Below are 21153 nucleotides of genomic sequence, written 5' to 3'. Positions count from 1 at the left end.
AATAATTTTAAATTAAATCTTTCAAGATCTAATATTAATGTACTGGCTTAATGTACTGGTAAAATTTGATCTCTTACATGTAATGAAATATACATCGTGTCTACTGTATTTTATTTAAATAGAGGAATTACTGTATTTATAAAACTAGCTAAAGGTCAAAGGCCCAGTGAACTATTTTTTTTTTAATTTTATACTCAATGGTGTTCTATGAACAATTCCTGAAAACACCGAGCTATTTTGCTTTGTTATTGCACTTATAGTTTTCGTCAAATTTGACTCCTTGAATTGAGAGCGTGTTAAACATTTCATTTACGTAGAGTTTAGTGTGTGGTTGGCCCTGAAACACCATTGGAAAATTCACCTTTGAGGGGTACAAAGTACAACTTCGACGTAATAGATTAAAGAGAAAAAGCTATTACAACAAAGGGGTAATTAACAATTTTAGCATAATAAAATAAAAATACCTAGGACCTAATGTCAACTTTCAAAATCTACTTAGCTAAAGAATAATTAAATACAGAATGATCCAACGGCCAACATTCTGTAATATATCTTTACGAAGAAAAAGCTTCAAGTTTTTTCTATAATCACCCAACACTTCATTAAGTTTCAGCGCTCAAATTTATATTAGTTAATCAGGGCTCAGAGCTAATGCATTTATAATCGATTTATTGGACAGCCTCGTTCGAGTTCCATATTAGATTTCTATCAAGGTATTTTAGGTTGTTACTTACTCGCTTCTAGACGTGCATGAATACAACTTGACGTAGATAGGCAGATAAATGTTAATTTATTCCTAGATATAGTATACAAATCAACATGTTGCATTTCTTTTTATACCGTTGTGGATTTAATTACATTTAATCACGCTTATTCAAATTACTACTCCTTAAAGAACACATTGTGTTGCCTTGAATATTTATAAATACTAAATACATACCTGTTCTATTTTTGTTAAAAGTGTTTAATGGATTTGACTTTTATCAACTATTATTAATCCTAAAACAAACCAGAGAGCTTTATTTGAAAAGTAAATAATGAAATAATAGATACCTCCTAACAATTCGATCATAATATGTAATTCCTAATAATTCGAAGTTGAATGAAACAAAAGATATACGACCCTGAACCCCATTTTACTTATTGCATGGTGAGAAGGGAGAAAAATTGTGGTAAACAACATAGGGTTTGTACCATTATTTATGAGTTTTTACACAATTTCATTTTTATTTTAAGCATAAAAAACAAGAATATTTATGTTAACACAGAAAGTTTGTATTTTTAAGCCCCATGCCGACTTCATTTACATTATTGTAAAAGCTGAATGTGAATGTCAAAGGCGTCTCGACCGACTTAGAACTAGTATTAAATATTACTGCTGCTAACTACGTATACGAAATAGCGAAATAAAAATTCATACGCACAAAAAAAGTAACTATTTCGTTGTAATATTCGCCGTATAATAATGTTATTTTTCTTTTGTCCTAGTAACGTCAACGTCCTAATATATTTATGCTAAAAAGCTTAGTATGTCAAGTCAAACTGGAAAATGGCAAGATTTCGCTACATTTACGCAATTGAAGAGAGTAATGCTGAATAAAGTAGAACGTTAAATGTTTTATGTGACCTTTTACTATAATATGGAAAAATGTATCTACAATTTTTGTTACAGAAAATATATAAAAACATAATTCTTATAAAATTTTATTAATATTTTAAAGAATATTTTAGGTGTCATTTATTAAAAAAATAGAAAACAAAATGAGTAAGGAATACAAATATTATGCTATTTCTTAAAAAGCGCAACTTTAGAAAAGTCAATTACGACGAAAACAGTTTCCTTCAATTGTACCATTCTTATCAATATCGAAGGTGATAACAAATCACTATACTCGTACTATCTTGTTATCATTAGACAAATTCGAGTGCTACAGTCATTTGGGTCATCCATTTATCAAAGTCACAGCTGGTGTTATCGCGGGTGAACTTTCAACCTTTTATTTTATGTCTCGAATATCAATGGTTCGGCAAACAGTTACCTGCCAGCTTTCAGCCAGAAGGACTGATATTTCATATCATAATATTACGTTAAAAACTAACATGACACATTGACAGCACGTGTATGTTGTGAATGGAAATACCTTTGTAGTACATATATGAAAAAATACTTGAGTTTCTATCAATATGAATTGTGACCAAATATGCGAAATGTATTTTTTTAACTAGAAATAATGATATCCGTGGAACGCGTGTCAGTGAACACCAAATAACAATCATTCAAATAGGCATAATATTATAGTACAGTCGTCTATTATTATTATTAGATCATGTGAGGAAATATAATGAAAGTAGCGTGTAATAGGTAACAACGCAGGATTGTCTTTTACTCTATATTAATTTTATTTAATTCGATATAACATTTCATTTGTTATATTATCTTAATTTGCGAAATAACGACAAATAAAATAAAGGTAGGTATGTGACAATTCATTCAAAGTCGTTGGCAAACTTAATCCCCTGGCTTCAGGAAAACTTTTTATCTCGAAGACTTTAATTAAAAGTGGTGAGTCTTTTTAATTTGTATCCTTAATATTTGCTAGAAATAGAACAGAATAAAACAATCCCGGTCCATTTAATCGCGTTCATTTTTCTGAACTTGGAAGATAATTTCATTTATCCTGGTTGAATTTTTGTGCAGAGTGCTCGTACTACATTGAAAATTAAATTGAAGCGCCGTTGATGCTTGATGATATTTTTCAAGTTTTTGGTTTTAAAATATCTTAGTAATTGCAGCTTTTATACATCGCTTTATTTATAACCTAAATAATGATTGTGCGTGTTGAGCTAGTAGGTACATTTATAACTTTCAAACTTACTGCAAAGAACATAAACTCCCATTATCAGTACCAGTATTACCGTACGTCTACGAAGCAATTAGATAGCACGCTACATTTCTACAGAATTAAGAAAAATGTTACTTTTACAAGTTTGTAAAAGTAACATTTTTCTAAAAACTTTCATCTCTATATTTACTAAATATTTGTCGAAACCTAAAATTGAGCTTGTTATACTTGGAACAAATACCTCATTAAACAATATTCGATATAACAGGAACGTTAGAAGTTAATCGTTATCTGCGCTATTTACATTTAATGTAACAGAAAAACATTACGTATTACAATTTATTCCAATAAATAAATAAAATTCATTTAATTCAGGCCACATAGCCCATAAAGTGTTAGTAAAATCTTATCCTAGTGTTAGTACAATATTTTATACTATTATAATTATATAATAATTCTTTTAAGTATTACTCAAACCAGCTAAGTACATAATAAACAAGGTTATTATGTAAAGATAGGCATTAACCCCAGACCTTAGTAACGACCCTAGATATACATCAACTGGGACGGAAGCCGTTACCTTTGCGTGCTTTACTGCGATGCACCACAACCTACAATTTCTTAGTTAAAGGTTACCATACGAAAGGTCACGTTAACTTCCATAAATCACCTGGCTACAAAATAGCGGCATGAGTCAGTCCTCCCATTCATTAGTTCACACCCAATCTGTAAAATTCATTGATTTGATTCGAATTTAGCGATCATTGTGAAACCGAATTCGAAATGATATTAAATGTACGACGGCAAAGTACCCGTTAAATAGAATATTCAGTGCTACGGGCGTCGGACATATGCCGAATATGGAACCACTCAGTTAGAATTATTAGGAATTGTCATTCAGAGCGAGCCATTTTTGTGAATGGCGCTGCAAAGCCAATCCGACAAATGAAATGTTCAAAATATTGGACGGAAATGAACAATACGTTTTTTTGCAGTAGCCATTTCGCTGTAGAATAAAGAAAGGAATGTCTATGTATTGCAATTAATTCTGATTAACGAACAAGATCGTGTGAAGCAGCAGTACTTAATTACTTGCTCCTTTTCCTCTCCTTGCAGCCTGTAGCTATAACTCGTTATAATTCGTTTTCTTTTCCCTTAAATACTGAAAAGAGTAAGTTCGCAACTGCTAATTAATACTTTTTATGAAACTGAAAGAAACTATTCCCCGTTTGTCTCTGTTGCTGGTTGTCCGGTAGACAGCTTGTTCCCGCTTAAAACCTCGAGGGCTGAATTAATTTTAATGAGACTTTTACAGGAAGCGTTATGCGTATTCACCTTATTTAATTATTTATACCATAACTCTTATTTTAGAGGGATGAAGACTTGAGATAGATAAAGTCACCTAGTTTATAGGTACATATTGCGAGGTACATATAAATATTCTATGAGACGGTGATTTTCTCAATAATTGTTTACTTTATACTTATTCAATAACTTTCCTATAATCGAACAGAACTTCAAAACAAAATCATAATAATGAACTTGTAACAATATTAATAATCAAAATATTTACGAACTTCATTGTTTGAAATATAAACGGATACAAAATAAACATTTTAATAAAAATAATATTATAATTAAATATCAACAATCGAGATATATTTTATTGTCCGGTTTATCTCGCAGGTAAATATTTCTCAGAAAAAGCGAGTACTTGAGTAATATTGAGCTTTTTCACTGCTTAAAAATCGAATTTCATATGGTTGCCCGCTATATGTATATTCCATTAGGATTTGTCCGCTACTTCACCCGTGTATTTAAAGAAAATTCCGTGCCAACTGACAACAATGAGATTTTTGCCTAAAAGAGATTATTAACGTTAACCTCACAGCAGATCAAAATGGAAAGATATTGAGTATCAGTGATTCATACTCTGAAAATTTCGTATCTGTATTATGATCTCTTTCCGGACATATCTGATTTCCGTCCCGAGGGCAGCGAGCTGCGAGACCATAACCAACGGAGATTTCACCTGTATTATCTTTCTGCTTTAGTTTGTATATTTTGTATGAACTACCATTGAATCATCAAACAATTGCATTTATCAGACTGTTTATAGTACAAATCGAAAATTCACGAACTTTCGTATCGAAGGCGGTTTCTTTATGAAAATAAATTACGCATCTTTCTTTTTATAGTCTTCAATACGATATACGATAGTTTCAGTAAACATGACACAACACGACGAATTATTTTTCAGTCATTCTTTACAATACATTTTTTTATATTTATTACTAGCTTTCCGCCTGCGGCTTCGCCCACTTCGTCTAAAACCTGACAAATTATATATACTAAAACCTTTCTCCTAACTCTATTTAAAAAAAACTGCATTAAAATCCGTTGCGTAGTTTTAAAGATTTAAGCATACATATACATAAATTTTTGTTTTATACTATGTAGTGATTATCAATTCATAATGTAAACAAAAAAGTTATGTATTAAATTCACTAAATAAGAACACTGTTATATAACCGCTTGAATATTAACCAAACATATAAGTTTAATGACACGAAAGGTAAACATTAACTGTACCTTTTGGGGAAAAGTTTGCCTAAAAGGAAAGCGCTTCGTATTTCTAAATACCAATTTCTATTGACAGTATGAAAAATATAGTATCTATTTCTGAGTATTGTATTGGAAGATAGAGCAATAACATAATGTAAATATTTTAATATGTACATTTTATACAATTGTTGACATTAGTATTACTCTAATTTTTCGCTCTTTGCGGAATGGTTGTAGGTCTGTTAATAACGGAATAATATTACTGAATACTTAATATCTGTATTGCTATATCTTATTGTGAAAAAATATAAATAGAATACGCTCTTCAATATCAGTTGAGTCGTTCATAGTATGATTTTTTTAATCAATTAAATTGATTTGAACTTTACAAGCTTACAAATTGCAATAACTGATGCTAAGTTTTTATTTTATTTATATTAATAAAATATGATACGGATGATTCACGAAAATGCCATCAAAATGAATAACATCATAAAATTGAGTATCAATAAACAGATGATTTCGTGAGTTGGTGTAAACATAAACAGTGACGTAGCGTCGGATACCAGAATACCATAGCCACCGTCATGCAAGCGCATTCTGAATCACAAGGAACTTTGCCAATCATCTTTCTTGTATATCGCCCCCTCTATCTGAACGTAGTCATCGCTGCGCGTTTCGTCTCGTGACGTATATTGAGTATTTTTAACCGTTTTACTCGCCAGCTAGTGAACTCGGCAAAGAGGTTTCCAGTAATAGACATATAATTTGAATAATTGTACTTTCTATGCAATAAATGTGAAAGAAGTTTTATAAATTTGTTCTTGTTGATCTAATTCAGTCCGATTACTTGGCACGTAAATCAACTATCTAAATAGCGAAACATAATTTACACTCGCCGCTTCGTCGAACGGTACGATTAATTACGCTTTAATTAGTGCAGGGACTATGTCAGAATTTATATGAAATACATGATTCAGCTAATTTGCCAAATCATCTGTAAGTTATTTTGGCCACGCACGCGCAGACTTACAGCCATGCCGCGCCGCCCACGCAAAGCTCCGTCATGAAACAAAGACGGCGGCGTTCCCCTCAGTTTGCCGCGAGCTTTGCTTTGGATCATACAACTGACATTAATCATATCCCAGACGTGATTTTGTTCTCAGTGCATAATATCATAAAAGGTACACCTCATACTTCACCTATTGTATTTAACACTAACCCCGAATTAAAAACCGTAAATTCAATCGTAGTGTGAAAAGTTTTACTTGAGTAAATAAAGCTCGTGATATTCCTTAATATGAGAAAATATTTGAAAAAAGGAGCAATTTACTAAGAGATTTTAAATCCAGTAAAATACTTAATTTCAAAGCGCTCATTCTCAACTTTTATAAAAAAATAACTACACTACGCTGAAAGACTGCGTAATTACCTACTGTGAAATAGAATATTCGAGAACATTCCGGCTAATAATCACTTTTAATTTAATAACAGTTCCTAATTATATATTAAAAAGTAATTTAATCTGTATTTAATTAAGGAAATAATAATTATATCTATTTAATAAACGTTTGTTTAGATATAAATAAATCTTAAGTTAACAACAACGTTCGTTCTTTGCTTATTTCTTGGCAAATTTCCAGGTGTAACATTTATTCCCTTTGTAATTACCTTTTTGAAGTTTAGTTTCAATGTTTATCTTAATTTTCAATTTAAACCTATACGACTCTTAAAATAGAAATAGCGGTTGTTGTTTTTTCATTGATCATGTCATAAACATTATGTATGCATAAAATCTTTGCATAACAATGTAATTATTAAAATATTTTAGATAATCATCATGTCTGAACGTTTGGAAGCTGGTCAACAACTCGTCAAAAAAACCATGGATCAGGTGATTCAAGAAAAAAAGAGCACTGGAGCCGTTAGCATTCAGGCGAGACAAGAATTCCGCGAATCCTATCAGGAGAGTTATGAAGAAGAATTTGAAGAGGAAACCTTCATCGATCAGCATGGAAATGCGACAACAAAGAGAGTTGAATCCAGCAGTGAAAGCAAAGAACATTCTAAAAGCGCAGACGTCAGAGTAAAAGCGTCCGGACTGAACGCTGAACAAATGAAAGCGCTAACCGACTGCGCAAACGAAGCGGGCCAACTCGCCCTCGATTCTAAAGCAGCCAATTAAATCTTCTAAGGTTAGGTTCCACGCATTTACAACTTTAATCCTTAAAAATTAAAAATAAAAACATGCATGTAATTTTCATATTCCTTTTAGTTCGAGTTGAATCAGAATATTCACGTTGCATTATATTTCCATTAGCAGAATAGCTATTATCCTTTTATAATCTCCTGACTTTGTTACAGGTGCCGTTTGAATGCGAGTGCGGGGTTCTCAAAGAGTGATAAAGACTGTGTACAGTGTTCCTTTCTATGTTATATTTGTATTTTAAGTTTAAAAATATAATATCAATAAATGTATTGAAAATTAAAATGGTGTATTAGTGCTGTGCGCGTGTTATAGTTGATATTATAAGTGGCCTTTAAAATGGAGGAGGAAGAAGATGAACGGAAAATCAGGCGACCTAAGCTCGCAGCGTTCAGTTCACTGAACGCTCGGGTCGTTCACTCTTCCTTGGAAGAAGGTTTGATTCGTCAGCAAGCCTCAGCTGAATCGAACGACGCAAACACTTCTAGTATTTCAACAGCTCAATATAGCGATAGAAGCTTTGTTTCAAAAACTAGTACATTTTCACGCAGTGGAACCTCGAGTTCTAGTCAGGAAGAATGTGAGGTTGCACAGACGTCAATTACGAGCGGTCAATATTTGGCCGCAGCACGCGTAGAAACTGCGCGATCTATGGAAAGCTTGCGACCCAGCAAAGATACTTCACCAGCGCGCCCCGCAAGCTCGTGTACATCCATTCGCATCCATCGCAGCTCATTCTTGACGGCAAGCGAACGGGATGTACGTGAGACACGGGGCGCGCCGGCACGGAGGGCATTGTCTGGAGAGGACATGGGGACCTCAGCTGAAAAAAGACGCGGCTTATTCGCTAGCACAGAACGCCGCGCCTTGCAGCAACTCAGCTTGCCGCCGCCTGAGCGTCGGCTTACTATTTTAAGCCCGCATAGTCCAATGGCAACGGGTGAATTACAATGGCCAGTGCCGTCTGGAATTCGAGGCAGGCGGAAGAAAGGAATGGTGCTTCCAAAGCTAATATTGCCTCGCAGCGATTCTGATGGGTCTGATGTATTCTTTGAAAGGTGATTTACAGTTCAAATTTAGAAATTACACCATCATTATATTTATATTCAATTGCACCTTTACATGCCTTACATACACTATAGTTAGATACATATTTTGATACATAGTTAGATACATTACTGGTATTGTACAATAAAGTGTAAAAATAAATAGTATTTAGTTTGATACATAGTTAGATACATTACTGGTATTGTACAATAAAGTGTAAAAATAAATAAATAAATAAATATTTATTTTTCTAAAACCACACAAAAATTCCTACTTTTAGTACTTTGAATCTATGCCAGAAACAACTGCTCGTATGATTAATTGCAATAATAAAATTGACCCTCGGAAGACTAAAGAAATATAAAAGTAATAAACAGCACCACAAAGGTTACCGTATAAAATAAATTCAATAATTTGAAAATTCTAATTCTTGTATTTATTTTCATAACAATAAAAATTATTTATACTCTTTGGCATTGTCTGTCACATAAAATAAAATGAGCCGGCGTGGTTCTGATTGATATGCTCGTAATTAAAATTAACTAGTGTGATAATTTTAACGATAAAAAAATACATGAATATTATATACATAATTGTCTGTAATGTCTTTCATCCTATACCAACAAAACACATGAGCTAAATTAATTATTCTTCGTGTAACCTTTAACCAAGAGAAATTTCAAGATGTATTGTAAAAGAAAATCGAATATTGAATCACCAGAAGCATTGCAACCGTTTATCATTGCGATATAAAACATTACATGTAATAACATCACTGATAGGATAAAATACAAATTGCCATATCTCTTATTCACAGCTAGATAACATTGTTACGCTAACTGTATCAATATCGCTGATAACAGTCGAGTACTTGTATAGATTACACGTTGATCCGAATTCAATTAAGTAGCTGGATATCAATTGCACATAACAATACAATTTAATGTAATTTTCGTAAGATGTGACGTACAGTTACGTATTCATATGTACGTATAGTTACCTATATATAGAAGATAGATATATTGTACACATTTAGATTATACCTATCGTCAACAGACGATGTAACTATTTACATCATCTGATAACAGCACTATTAATAATAAATAAGCACTATAAATACTTAGGGAAGGATCACTTCCAATTATTGCACACATTCGTTGGTAAGAACGATTTTGCAATTATTAACATCATTAGAGTAGATGCTTTATTTGAATATCGCTTTACCATCTTTTACACTTTATTATTTTATATACGATGAGTAGGTACTTATAGTTTTAACCGTAATTAACCTTCTCGTCGCAGGTAACTAGTTACCTATTGCAAAAAAGCAGTTTTCCGTGACCTTTGCACCCAAACAATTTGCGACTATGCCACTTGGATTGCAAATAAAATTGTTTAAGATATAAATAAATGCAATTTTATTTGCAATTTGCTGAAAAATCTTCAGTCGCAATAATAAGTAAAAAGAAACAATTTTGTTACCGCTAAATTGAATCTCCGTCGCTTCGAATCGAAAAGAATTAGGGGAAGATTTTTTTATCAAATAATTGAAAACATTAATTTTCATATCTATTTTTGTTTTATTTATACATCTACAATCTACATTTAAAAAGATAATTTTCACAACCCAATAGCAGTTTAAAATACTATTACTTAATTATGATTGATTGCTTTCCACAACTAATTTGTTAATTCACATATTATTTTTCCACATTTCAAAACATGTCACTACGTTATGTTATAAATTTAAAACATCACTATATTTAAAATTATGGCATAGTTTTGAAGCATTTACACAACCAAAAACATGTGTATTTATTCAGATGTGCATGAATTGTATTGCTGTGAATTATTGTCCCCAGTGACTAATAGTAAATAAAATTAGTATGTTTACATACTTAAAATTTAAATAACAATAATTACATAAATTATATCGTGTTATGTACGATTTTGGTATTTATCTTTACAACAATCACCTTTCCTTTTCTTGTGATATTTAGATTATTCGAGCAAAACAGTTATATTATTATCATTAAACTCAACAATGAGCTCATGTTTGTGCCAAATAACATCAGACGTTTACCAACAATTATAAACAACTTTCCACACAATAACTGAATCCCTACATACATATAAAACGCCAAATACAATATTTACAATATTCATATTACTATCTAAATTGTTTTGGTGTACGTCTACAATATAATATGGTCTAACTGAAGTGTAGTCATAACATTATACTCTCATATCTGATGAGAAGTACACTTATGCATTATTATAATAATTACTAGCGACCCGCCCCGGCTTCGCACGGGTGCAATGCTGATACTAAATACACTACAGAAAAACTGTGAACGTTGTATATAAAAACATAGCGGCCCGGCCGGCCGGTACCGCCGCAAACGCTACGTCCCGCAATTTTTAAATCTGTAATATCTTCGAAAATATTCACTTAAATCATACGGTGTAAAGGGCCATATAGATCTATATTAAATGAACAATGTATTCAAGGTATTTAATTGGTTAAGGATTAATGCTGTATTGGTGAAAATCGCTTCGAAAATTAGCTATTATTTGTCGTAAAAAGTAAATGACAAAAAAATGTTATTGTGGGTTATCCATAAGAGATAGATATATACCATCGCGGACTTTTCTGTAGACCTTTTCAATGTGTATAATACTTGGTACATTATTTTGATAAAACTCGTAGGGTTCAGCCTGCGTTTGCAATATAAGCGGAAAAAATGTAATTTTTTACGACATCACATTAGAAACCTCAAAAATAACAGTACTTCCCCACTATTTAATGGATGTAATTATACATATAAACCTTCCTCTTGAATCACTCTATCTATTAAAAAAAACCGCATCAAAATCCGTTGCGTAGTTTCAAAGATTTAAGCGTACAAAGGGACATAGGGACATAGGGACAGGGAAAGCGACTTTGTTTTATACTATGTAGTGATTATGGTATGCATCGGAATAATTTGAAACGTGTATCTATTAATTTTGGTTTCGGCCTATTGAAGTAGCTATAAAGCTACTTACAATTACCTCCTTCTCATATAAATAAGTAGGAGGTAATTGTTCTGACCTTTAACAAATACATGCTCTTTCGAATGACTTTTCTTTAAATGTTTTAAATGTTGAAGATAGATGTAGTTCAAGAAGATGTAAAAATGAGATTTCCTTGTGTCGGAACTTTCTGTTAACTTCGAAATGAAAATAGATTTTCCATTGCTCATAAGATTAGATATAGTTTAAAAATGTATTTTAAGACTTTTCATTCTTTTCATGTTTTCTGTTTGTCTTTTTTTGTTTTCCTGTTACCTACATAAGATAAGATAACTATAAGAGTTGTATCAGTTTCCTCATAATATTGGTGAAAATTTGCCTAATAAAATCTTAATACTACTGCATAAGATATTGTACAACGGAGATGAGTTTTCAAACTTTCATTCAACCATGAAATGGGATCAGAATTAGGATTAAGGAATTATAGTGCAGCCTGATGCCATCTCCCTTGCAAGGGTGGATTTTACTCGATGCTAGCTCGGTCCAATTATAGCGAAGAATATATGGGATAAGATCGAACTACAGGACAGCCACTACGAAATATATTAATCACTTTCAGCCATACAAGATGAAATAATAATTAATGCTTAATGTAATAGTTCCTTGAATGACTTCCTTTAAATAGATACCACAGAATAAGAAAAAAGCTTTCCTATTTCCCTTATAACATTAAAAATAATAGGTACATTATATATTTACTGAGGATTTTTGAGGTTTGAGGACTGTTTTGGTAATAATCAAGAAGCTTATATCTAAACACTGGAGATTGCAATATGAACATTAACTTGTAACAAGAAAATATGACCTTGAATGACGTCAGTTATGTTTTTTGTCTCTTTCTGTGGGTGATCACGCTGGTTTGTAAATTCAGGATTTTTCGAAATAGAAAAAACTAAAAATCATGGTCTATAAATAATAATAACGACATATATTTTTAACAGTATTTATATTATAATTACTGGTCAACTTACAAGAATTATCACCTTTATAGGTACATACAATTTTAATTGGTAGAGAATGATAGTTTTAAATAACGCTTGATAACTTTTGGCTACAAAGCTTGAATATTAACCGATATACATCATTAACATCCTTTGTAAATAGAGGAAAGTTGTGTTTTGCATCAGATGCTGTTTACCCAATTGTAAGTTACTCAGATCTTCTTTTTAAACGCGTTGCTTCGACGGGTCAACTTCAAGCCAAAAACATCAAAGAAAAACTGCTAACTTTATAAATTAATATAATTATATTTCAAAAGGTATTTTTTTCTGGGTCGTAATCCTCAATAATTTTACCCTTGATAGGCACATAATATATTTCTTTTTACTTCATTTTTTGGAAAGCTGAAATACGTAAAACAAAAAAATATATTAGGTTAAAAAGTATAAATTTCAATGTAAAAAAGAACAATCTTAAAACCACATGTGAGTGCAATACCGATGTCGTGTGTTGTTTCATTACAAGTATAATCTTTAAAATGGTGTTCTAAATATTCATCAAAATATTGTTTTAGCAATATATTCTCGTCGCTATCCGTAAAAACCCGTCATAATGGTTACCTTACTTGTTAAATTTGTTTTTTGAAAACTTGTTGAAAAATGATGAAAGTATTAGGAAAAGAACTTATTTAACATGATTGCTTACTAAAATGATGATAAATTTGACGATTTTTGCCATTAAAATGATTCTAAACAGGTAAATGCATGAGTATTGAGGAATATTATAAATAACGTAAATATAGGTACACTTGCCTGTGAAATTATAGGCCAGAATTTGGTTTCCAAACACTTCTGCCATTTTGCAAAATACAATATATTCTTTATTTTCGGAAAATATACACACCGGCACAATTAGCGGAACAGAAAAAAAAATGAGACTATGAGATAATAACGCATATATTTGACGAAAATGTAATTAGACACAAAATAACAAATTGATTAACATCTTTTAACAACGACTTTGAAAAGTCTTCGTTATTTTTTATTGAAAAATAAAGAAATTTGAAATAAGTGAAATTTTTAGATGATTATGAACCATCACAAAAAATAAAAAAAGTAAGCATTAAATGATTTAACAATGAAATTAAAGCAAAATTAATAACGAGTGTTTCCCCCTCTTCCTCTGATTATGGTTTCCATTACCAGCCCAGACGGGCATGCTACAGATTATGTTATCGATGATTTCTTGAGGCAACCGCTTCCACTCCTCAAGTAATGCGTTTCCAAGTTCATTCAGATTGTTGGGGGGTGGCATTCTGGATTTAACCCTTCTCTTTAGCAAGTCCCAAACATGCTCTATCGGATTCATATCGGGGGAATTTGCTGGCCACTTCATTACCGGTATACCTACGTGGCTCAGATATGCCTGTACCGATTGTGCACTACGAGCACGAGCATTATCTTGCATTAGAATAAAGTCGTCACCAATAAATGGGGCAAATGGTACAAATGTGACATGTGACATGTTCTTCTAAAATGTCTCTGATGTATCGATCTGCTGTCATGGTCCCTCCTGTGACTATCACTAACTCCGTGCGAGCTCCCAAACATATCCCTCCCCAAACCATAATCGAGCCGCCACCATAAGCCACTGTGTGTTCAAAATTAGACTGTATGTGGCGTTCTCCTTTGCGTCTCCATATTCGCTGTCTCCCATCGATCAGTTTTAAAAGAACTCTGCACTCACCAGTAAAGAGAACCTGCTGCCATTCGTTCAAATCCCAGACGATGTTCTTGCGCATCGGTTTCTGTTCCGCTAATTGTGCCGGTGTGTGTATTTATTAAATACGCAACAACATTAACTTAAATATTCGAAGCGACGAAATTTTTTTGACACAATACATATGCCATATTGTCAAACCGAGAGTTGCTATAATTTTATTATGGTGACTACCTACCCATTATCAGGGAGTGTGACTTTTTAATGATTGGCTCAGATACTTAATTTATTTAGCATAAATAATAATTGTCTCATCCAACAATGCTTCTGAATGATGTTGTTGGCAATTTATCAACGAACTCATGTACAAAATCTAACCTTTTGCACAGAATATTACAGAATACATAGTAGCCTTGGGAAAACTTCGTATTAACAGTGGCAATACCAAGTTTGGTGTGAAAGGGATAAAAAACATGATTTAGGGTCAATGAACTTCTCGTCAGTCGTCAATCCTAGACGATATCTCCAGTGTTTAGATATAAGCTTCTTGGTAATAATTTTTGCTTTTATTCTTTTGTTATGTTTTTAACATGGCGTGAAAAAATATCGACTATCTGTACCGGTGTCACACAAAGCTTTGAGTAAAATAAGTTAATCCGCTTGGATTTACTGAAGCCCTTCACAACACATTTACCCTTTGGTTACATTCGTATAGTTTACATTGAATAAGATCATTATATAGTAGAGTCCTTTTTCATTTGAATAGGCAATCACTAAAAGTATGGTGCTTAGAAAATTACTAAACGTAAAATGTAACCTTAAGGACAGGCACAGCAGTAAGTTTGGTAAGAATTACAACACAATCATCTCTATTCTTATTGTTAGCGTCTCTGCTCTCCCGTGACATACTAAAAATAGGAAGTAACACAATGTATGAAGCTATTTTATTCCTGGCATGTTCATACAAAAATAGTCCGTTCCTTGATTTACTTGCCAGCTTCTAGACTTGAAACGCCGATCATGTTGGCAACGGCAGATGTTTTATCAATGAATCACTCATCTCGGTCAGTTCTCTGAAAACATTTCTATCCAAAAACACTACGAAATCATCAACAACAAGCACGAAATATCGGTTTGGTTTAATTTAGTTTGGAGTTCTGATAAACCTCTGCATATCACTTGTTTTTATTTGTAACTAGCTTCCGCCCGCGACTTCGTCCGCGCGGATGTCGGTCTTCGCGTGGATGGTTTATTTCTCCATTTTGGACTCAAATACGGCTAGGCGTATAATAATACCCAACGTGTGTTCGCTGTTCTACAGAACAACGTCTATGGATAAAACTAAAAAAATTAAGATTTTTTTTTTCTTCGTATTTTTTCAGGATAAAAAGTATCCTATTTTACGCCCAGGATAATAAGGTATAATTATACCAAGTTTCATCGAAATCGAACCGTTAGTTTTCACGTGATGTCTTCACATACAGACAGACAGACAGACAGACAAAAATTTTTTTAATCACATATTTGGGTTTGGTATCGATCCAGTAACACCCCCTGCTATTTATTTTTTCAATATTTTCAATATACCCTTCTACAGATTTATTTTAAGTATAGATTTGTAACACGTAAATTGGTATGAATTTTTAGTTCAGTCGAAAACAGGAACATGCTCGCTATACATTGTGTCTGTTTTAAACTTATTATAAATAGATTGAAATTATGAAAAGAACATGTTTATATCGTTTAAATATTAAACATATACTTCTATATATCTAGATTTTATTGCTCCAGTTTGGCACCGTCCAATTCGACGTTTGGAAAACATAAAATTGTATCCACCGACACTTTTATAACCCAACGAATGCAGATGAAGCAAATACAAAACCCAAAATTTAGGACACAGTTATATAGAGCTTTTTTTTAATCGTCCAATCCTTCATTTTGTTCTAACGTGCATGATCAAATGAACGTAGCTAGAGCTAAAGCAAGAGCATTCTTTGGTGATCTTTTAGTGTAAAAGAAAAGTCGTATTCAGTGTTGTTCAGTATTAGAACATTGTATAGAATCTTTTCGAACGCACTAAGTAAAACGAAAGACGCATCTTTACAATAAAATAATTTGACATAATGAGGTTAGAATGAGCATTCACTCGTTTGATGTAAATACACCGTAATACGAACATTAGTAATTATGTAAATGTCAAACAAAACACTTTATGACACATACCGGTAATGCGAGTTTACAACAATCAATTTGATAGGGATTTAGGTAGGATTAGGGGTTATCGACTCCATCGCTGTATATAATTAATGCTTATATTTAGATATCTATTAATAAATTCGATAACATGCTGTAAATGATAACCTTTTTTATTACACCACTTAAGATCTTAATGCTCCATTATACAACTAAATAGTTCAAAGGTCGTCCTTTAGCACTATACATCTTGTACATCTTATTTTTGGTTTGACTTCTGATTGTTGGAATTACTGTTAAAGCCATTTATTTCTCAAAAGATTACATTTGAATCAATTACTGAGAAATACAATTTTTGACAATCATGTTATCTTGCTTAGCATTATATTTTTAATTCAAATTCAATGCAATTGCATTATTGCATCGTCTTAGCCTAACGTTATGGTACGTGGTCCGAAGTGAGAGTTATGGAAAGAGCGTAATCGCATTCAATACTCACTTAATTATTAGCGGCCTTGATGTTAATTATTAATAGCTAAAGTACACATTATTATTGTGAATAATAAATTCCTGATGACTCTATTAAGCCTAGCTATTGATATTAACCAAATACTTTCATAACCGAATATCTTAATGTTTAGTAATATATATCTACTAATGTTTCTCGCAGGTGAAAATGTAAACGTTGCTAAATTATCCAACGTGGTTATATCCTAGATTTTGTAATGTAGCAATGTACCATGGTAATACCCACTTCTTACTAAAAAATACTCGTATAGAGAAATGTATAAATCTTTTTCAATCTCTTTGTTAACACTTTCTTTTACACTTCTCTATAGATCGTTCGTGATACTTGCAACTTGGAAACTGAGCCTTTTAAAACTTTTATTTATTTCGACACAACTTATTTATGCGACTGGAAAATGAACTAGCTCATATTATTTATCATTTTTAAATTATTTTGTACTATTTTCCCTCTTTCACTTGATTAGTTTAAGGTTACAGAATACAGGAACAATACAGGTTTACGATACGGATATAGAATCAACAGTGACAGCTTTCCATAGATTACAATCAATCAATACAATGACATGTCTTGTTTCAAATTAATTGAACTACTTTATCAACATTCGAATAGCACACGACTACGTAGAAGGCAACTATTCCTTGTAACACATATTATAACGTACGGCTCTACTTACATACGTACAATGTACATATAGTGAAACCTGGTTAAGTGAGACATCAAGGGACCTGCAATGTCGTTTCACTTATAGAGGTATTCCAATTACCCAGTGTCTCAGATATACAGGTATAAATAAATATCTGTCTCATTTATAGAGGGGTGATAACGATTGTACCTTTCGTTTTGACATTTTTTCAAATAAACATCTGTATGATAGTAAAGCGAAAATAAAAATGAAGGTAATTGAAGCTCAAAATTGGTACTTACGTACTTGGAATTACGTGTGGAATTTGTGGGTTGAATAAGAATGAGTAAACAAACAATTTTATCTCAGTTACAGAGGTTTATGCATATAAAATTTACTCGCTGTCTCAGTTATAGAGGTAACTATGATGATAAATCGAAAGAACAAATCCCAGATATAGAGGTTTACCTCGTCCCACTAACAGAGGCAATTCAGTGCCAAAGTGTTGGGACCTCAGCATAAGTTCCAGTTATGGAGGTTTCTCACTTATCCAGGTCCCACTTAACCAAGTTTCACTGTAATAGTTTTAGTATACAACTGAAGTAAGTACTAGTAATCTGCCTCTATTTTAATAAACTTTTTTTATAATGTTATAACTTAATGTCTGTATAATACAGAAAGCGTCGCTTCTCAAAAAATTGGTTCAAAATCTGGTATTTAAAAGAATATGCTGGTATATTTATTATTACGGAAAATATGCGAGAATATTGAAAGCCCTTTTATGAGATATAGATTTCAGTCTCTGATAATCTGCATTCAAAGGCAACGTGCATTTTCATTAAATTTTCCGACATTTTACTTTTGAAGCACTTTACACATATACAATATTTTACACTGAAATGGATTCGAAGAATAACTACATATATTGTAGCAAGGGCAACGTAAAACTCATATGCATCAAACATATTCACTCATACATTTATTCATCGTATTCAGTAGGCGTGCACTCAATCGCACGTTGCATGCATATCCAACTGTGGCTTTTTCAGATTTTCTTAAAGAACGTGTAAGTATCTACAATACTTTTTCAACTGAAAAGCGTATTGGGGTCAAACACTCCTACGTATCACAGAATCTTGTAACGAATAGTCCAAACTTCAAACGTAATAAGTAATAACATTCATTTTTAGGATGGGTATGATGACACGCTACGCCAATCATAATTTTGTATGTAATAAAATCACTCTCGAAGTAATAATTTTCTCTCATCACGTGCTTGTTCTTTTAACGCTATCTAGGCCGTCCATTATTTTAATTATATTTGCGATATCTTTAACGTATTTATATCGTAAACGTATCTTTTAACTTGATTTTCTCTTAACTACTTCCGCTTTTAGTTTAATTATTGGAAATCTATTACTGATATGTCTTATATAATATGTGCGGGAAGTTAATTCTATCTTTCCCGGTTGCTGTTGAATGTCTGAACTGGATTTGAATATTAAGATGCATGATTCAATAAATAACATACTTTCGAGTGCTTTCTGCAATCTTTGATTGGTAAAATTTATTGTTTATACCATAATTACTACTTAAACTTTCAGCCATATCATATTGCAAGTAAACTGAATTGTATAAAATCACATACTCGTACATAACCTTTTTGGCTCTATCCAGGATTAAAATACAACATTTTCCCCAAATCCAACTCGACAATCGTACTATTTCAGCGTAATTGCAATATATCTTAGATAAGTACATCCAGGGTTTCATCTAGACCTCTCGTATATGAACTTTGTCCTTGAATGGGGAGCTCTACATATACTGGTTCTGATTTTTTATTTCATCTTCTGTGATACCAAATATAGGACTAGGCGGATCCTTACTAAGCCTATGTTTATTGTCTAGTATCCTTTTTTAGCATATATTCTGAATTTGAACACATTTTTTTAATCATCACAGATTTAACACTAAATTGTCTACAACATTATATAATTGTTACATGTTTAATAATTAAGAAATGTTTTGTTTTCAGGTAAGTTGCAAGCCGTGGAAGGAAAAAACGGACTATCTTAACTTCTACAAAACTATATGAACGTACGTAAGTGAATTGCTGCTAATTTCATAACCAAAAAATATTGCCCAAAGCAAATATTAACTTTATCAATATAAACGTTAAATATTTGGCTGTGTATCTATGACCAATTATTATTATGTAAAAACGCAAAAATATTTGACTTCATTATTTATTCAATTTAGATAAATCACATGTTAGCTAGTATTTGTTTATCATGTTTAAATAGTCCGTTTAATTAAACCTTCTGTATCTAAACGTGTTCGTCTGATGGATGAAACATGATTTGACTAATACCAATACCTAAACAATAATTTATTCAACGTAAAGAAAAATAAATTATTACTTATCTAAATAACATGTAAACAACAGACCAAAAAAACTCCTTCGAAGTGACTAAAGAGAATCCATACTAATATTATAAATGCGAAAGTAACTCTGTCTGTCTGTCTGTTACTCAATCACGCCTAAACTACTGTACCAATTTGCATGAAATTTGGTATGGAGATATTTTGATAGCCGAGAAAGGACATAGGCTACCTTTTATTGCGAAATATGTACCACGGGCGAAGCCGGGGCGGACCACTAGTAGCTTATAAAAGGAAACGTTTTTGATATAGAATACTATAAATATAGTAATCGGTGCCCGGCTAACGTAGGAGAGCTTAAAATTACAAGCTAAAGCAAATTCGCCACCCTTATTTTGTAATTTTTTTATCGTATAATGAATTGGAGACTGAACTTTTAACTTTGCAATTTATATTATGAACTGCTTTCGTATTTAACATTTATTTTAAATGTTTGAAATGAGAAAATTCGTTTGAAAAATAAATATCTAGAAAACATTTGAGTATAAAATCTATAGTTTAACACTTTTTTTTTAAATATGTAAGGTAGCCGTGTAGCTTCATGATAAAATTTATGCTGAGTATAAGTTGGAATACCTTGGCTATGACTATACATATTGAGTTAGTGGCGTCCGGTTTTCTCTAAAAAATGCGAGTAAAAGAACCACATCAACATACGTCAAATAGGCGAAAATCATCAGAGTAGATTGCATATCGTAACTCGTTGGATATTTATCAACGTTCCCATCCGCTTCTCATTTTATCAAACCCTTTCGAAAACCATCTTCACGACGTATATCGTGTTCTCTTTTTCCTATAACGTTCTACATTATCGATATTTCTGCTCTCTATAATCCAAAGAATGGATGTTAACATCATCATAAATATCTAACTCAATAATTGATTTATCTTTACTCGAATTTTTCTCCTGTTCAAATCTAGAGAGGTTTTATATCAGCTATCAATCGAATCGTCGTTAAATATATTATTC

At 32.2% G+C, this 21153-nt stretch overlaps 2 protein-coding genes across 9 annotated transcripts in view; both read left to right on the top strand.

The window, feature by feature from the left end:
- Positions 1 to 21153, top strand: part of dnc (phosphodiesterase dunce) — a 264431-nt gene that overhangs the window by 170839 nt on the left and 72439 nt on the right. For 3 of the 8 annotated variants that reach the window (XM_089700919.1, XM_089700918.1, XM_089700917.1), the window contains exon 1: positions 7948 to 8672. The exons of the other annotated variants lie outside the window; for them this stretch is intronic. In XM_089700919.1, coding sequence (XP_089557045.1) covers positions 7954 to 8672 — 719 coding nt within the window. In that variant the 5' untranslated portion in view covers positions 7948 to 7953. Of the gene's footprint in view, positions 1 to 7947; positions 8673 to 21153 lie in introns of those variants that run through there. 8 annotated transcript variants of the gene reach the window in all.
- On the top strand, positions 6489 to 7899 carry LOC149484716 (uncharacterized). Its single transcript, XM_089700960.1, has 3 exons — positions 6489 to 6592; positions 7240 to 7603; positions 7773 to 7899. The coding sequence occupies exon 2, from the start codon at positions 7249 to 7251 to the stop codon at positions 7591 to 7593; it is 345 nt and encodes a 114-aa protein (XP_089557086.1). The 5' UTR covers positions 6489 to 6592; positions 7240 to 7248; the 3' UTR covers positions 7594 to 7603; positions 7773 to 7899.

The sequence above is a fragment of the Colias philodice genome, chromosome 11, assembly GCF_061535455.1.
Source record: "Colias philodice isolate Cphi_HAF_F1 chromosome 11, ilColPhil1 Martin Lab GWU primary, whole genome shotgun sequence".
NCBI lineage: Eukaryota > Metazoa > Arthropoda > Insecta > Lepidoptera > Pieridae > Colias > Colias philodice.
The sequence above is the reverse complement of the archived record's forward strand: the minus strand, read 5'-3'. Positions and strand labels throughout refer to the sequence as shown.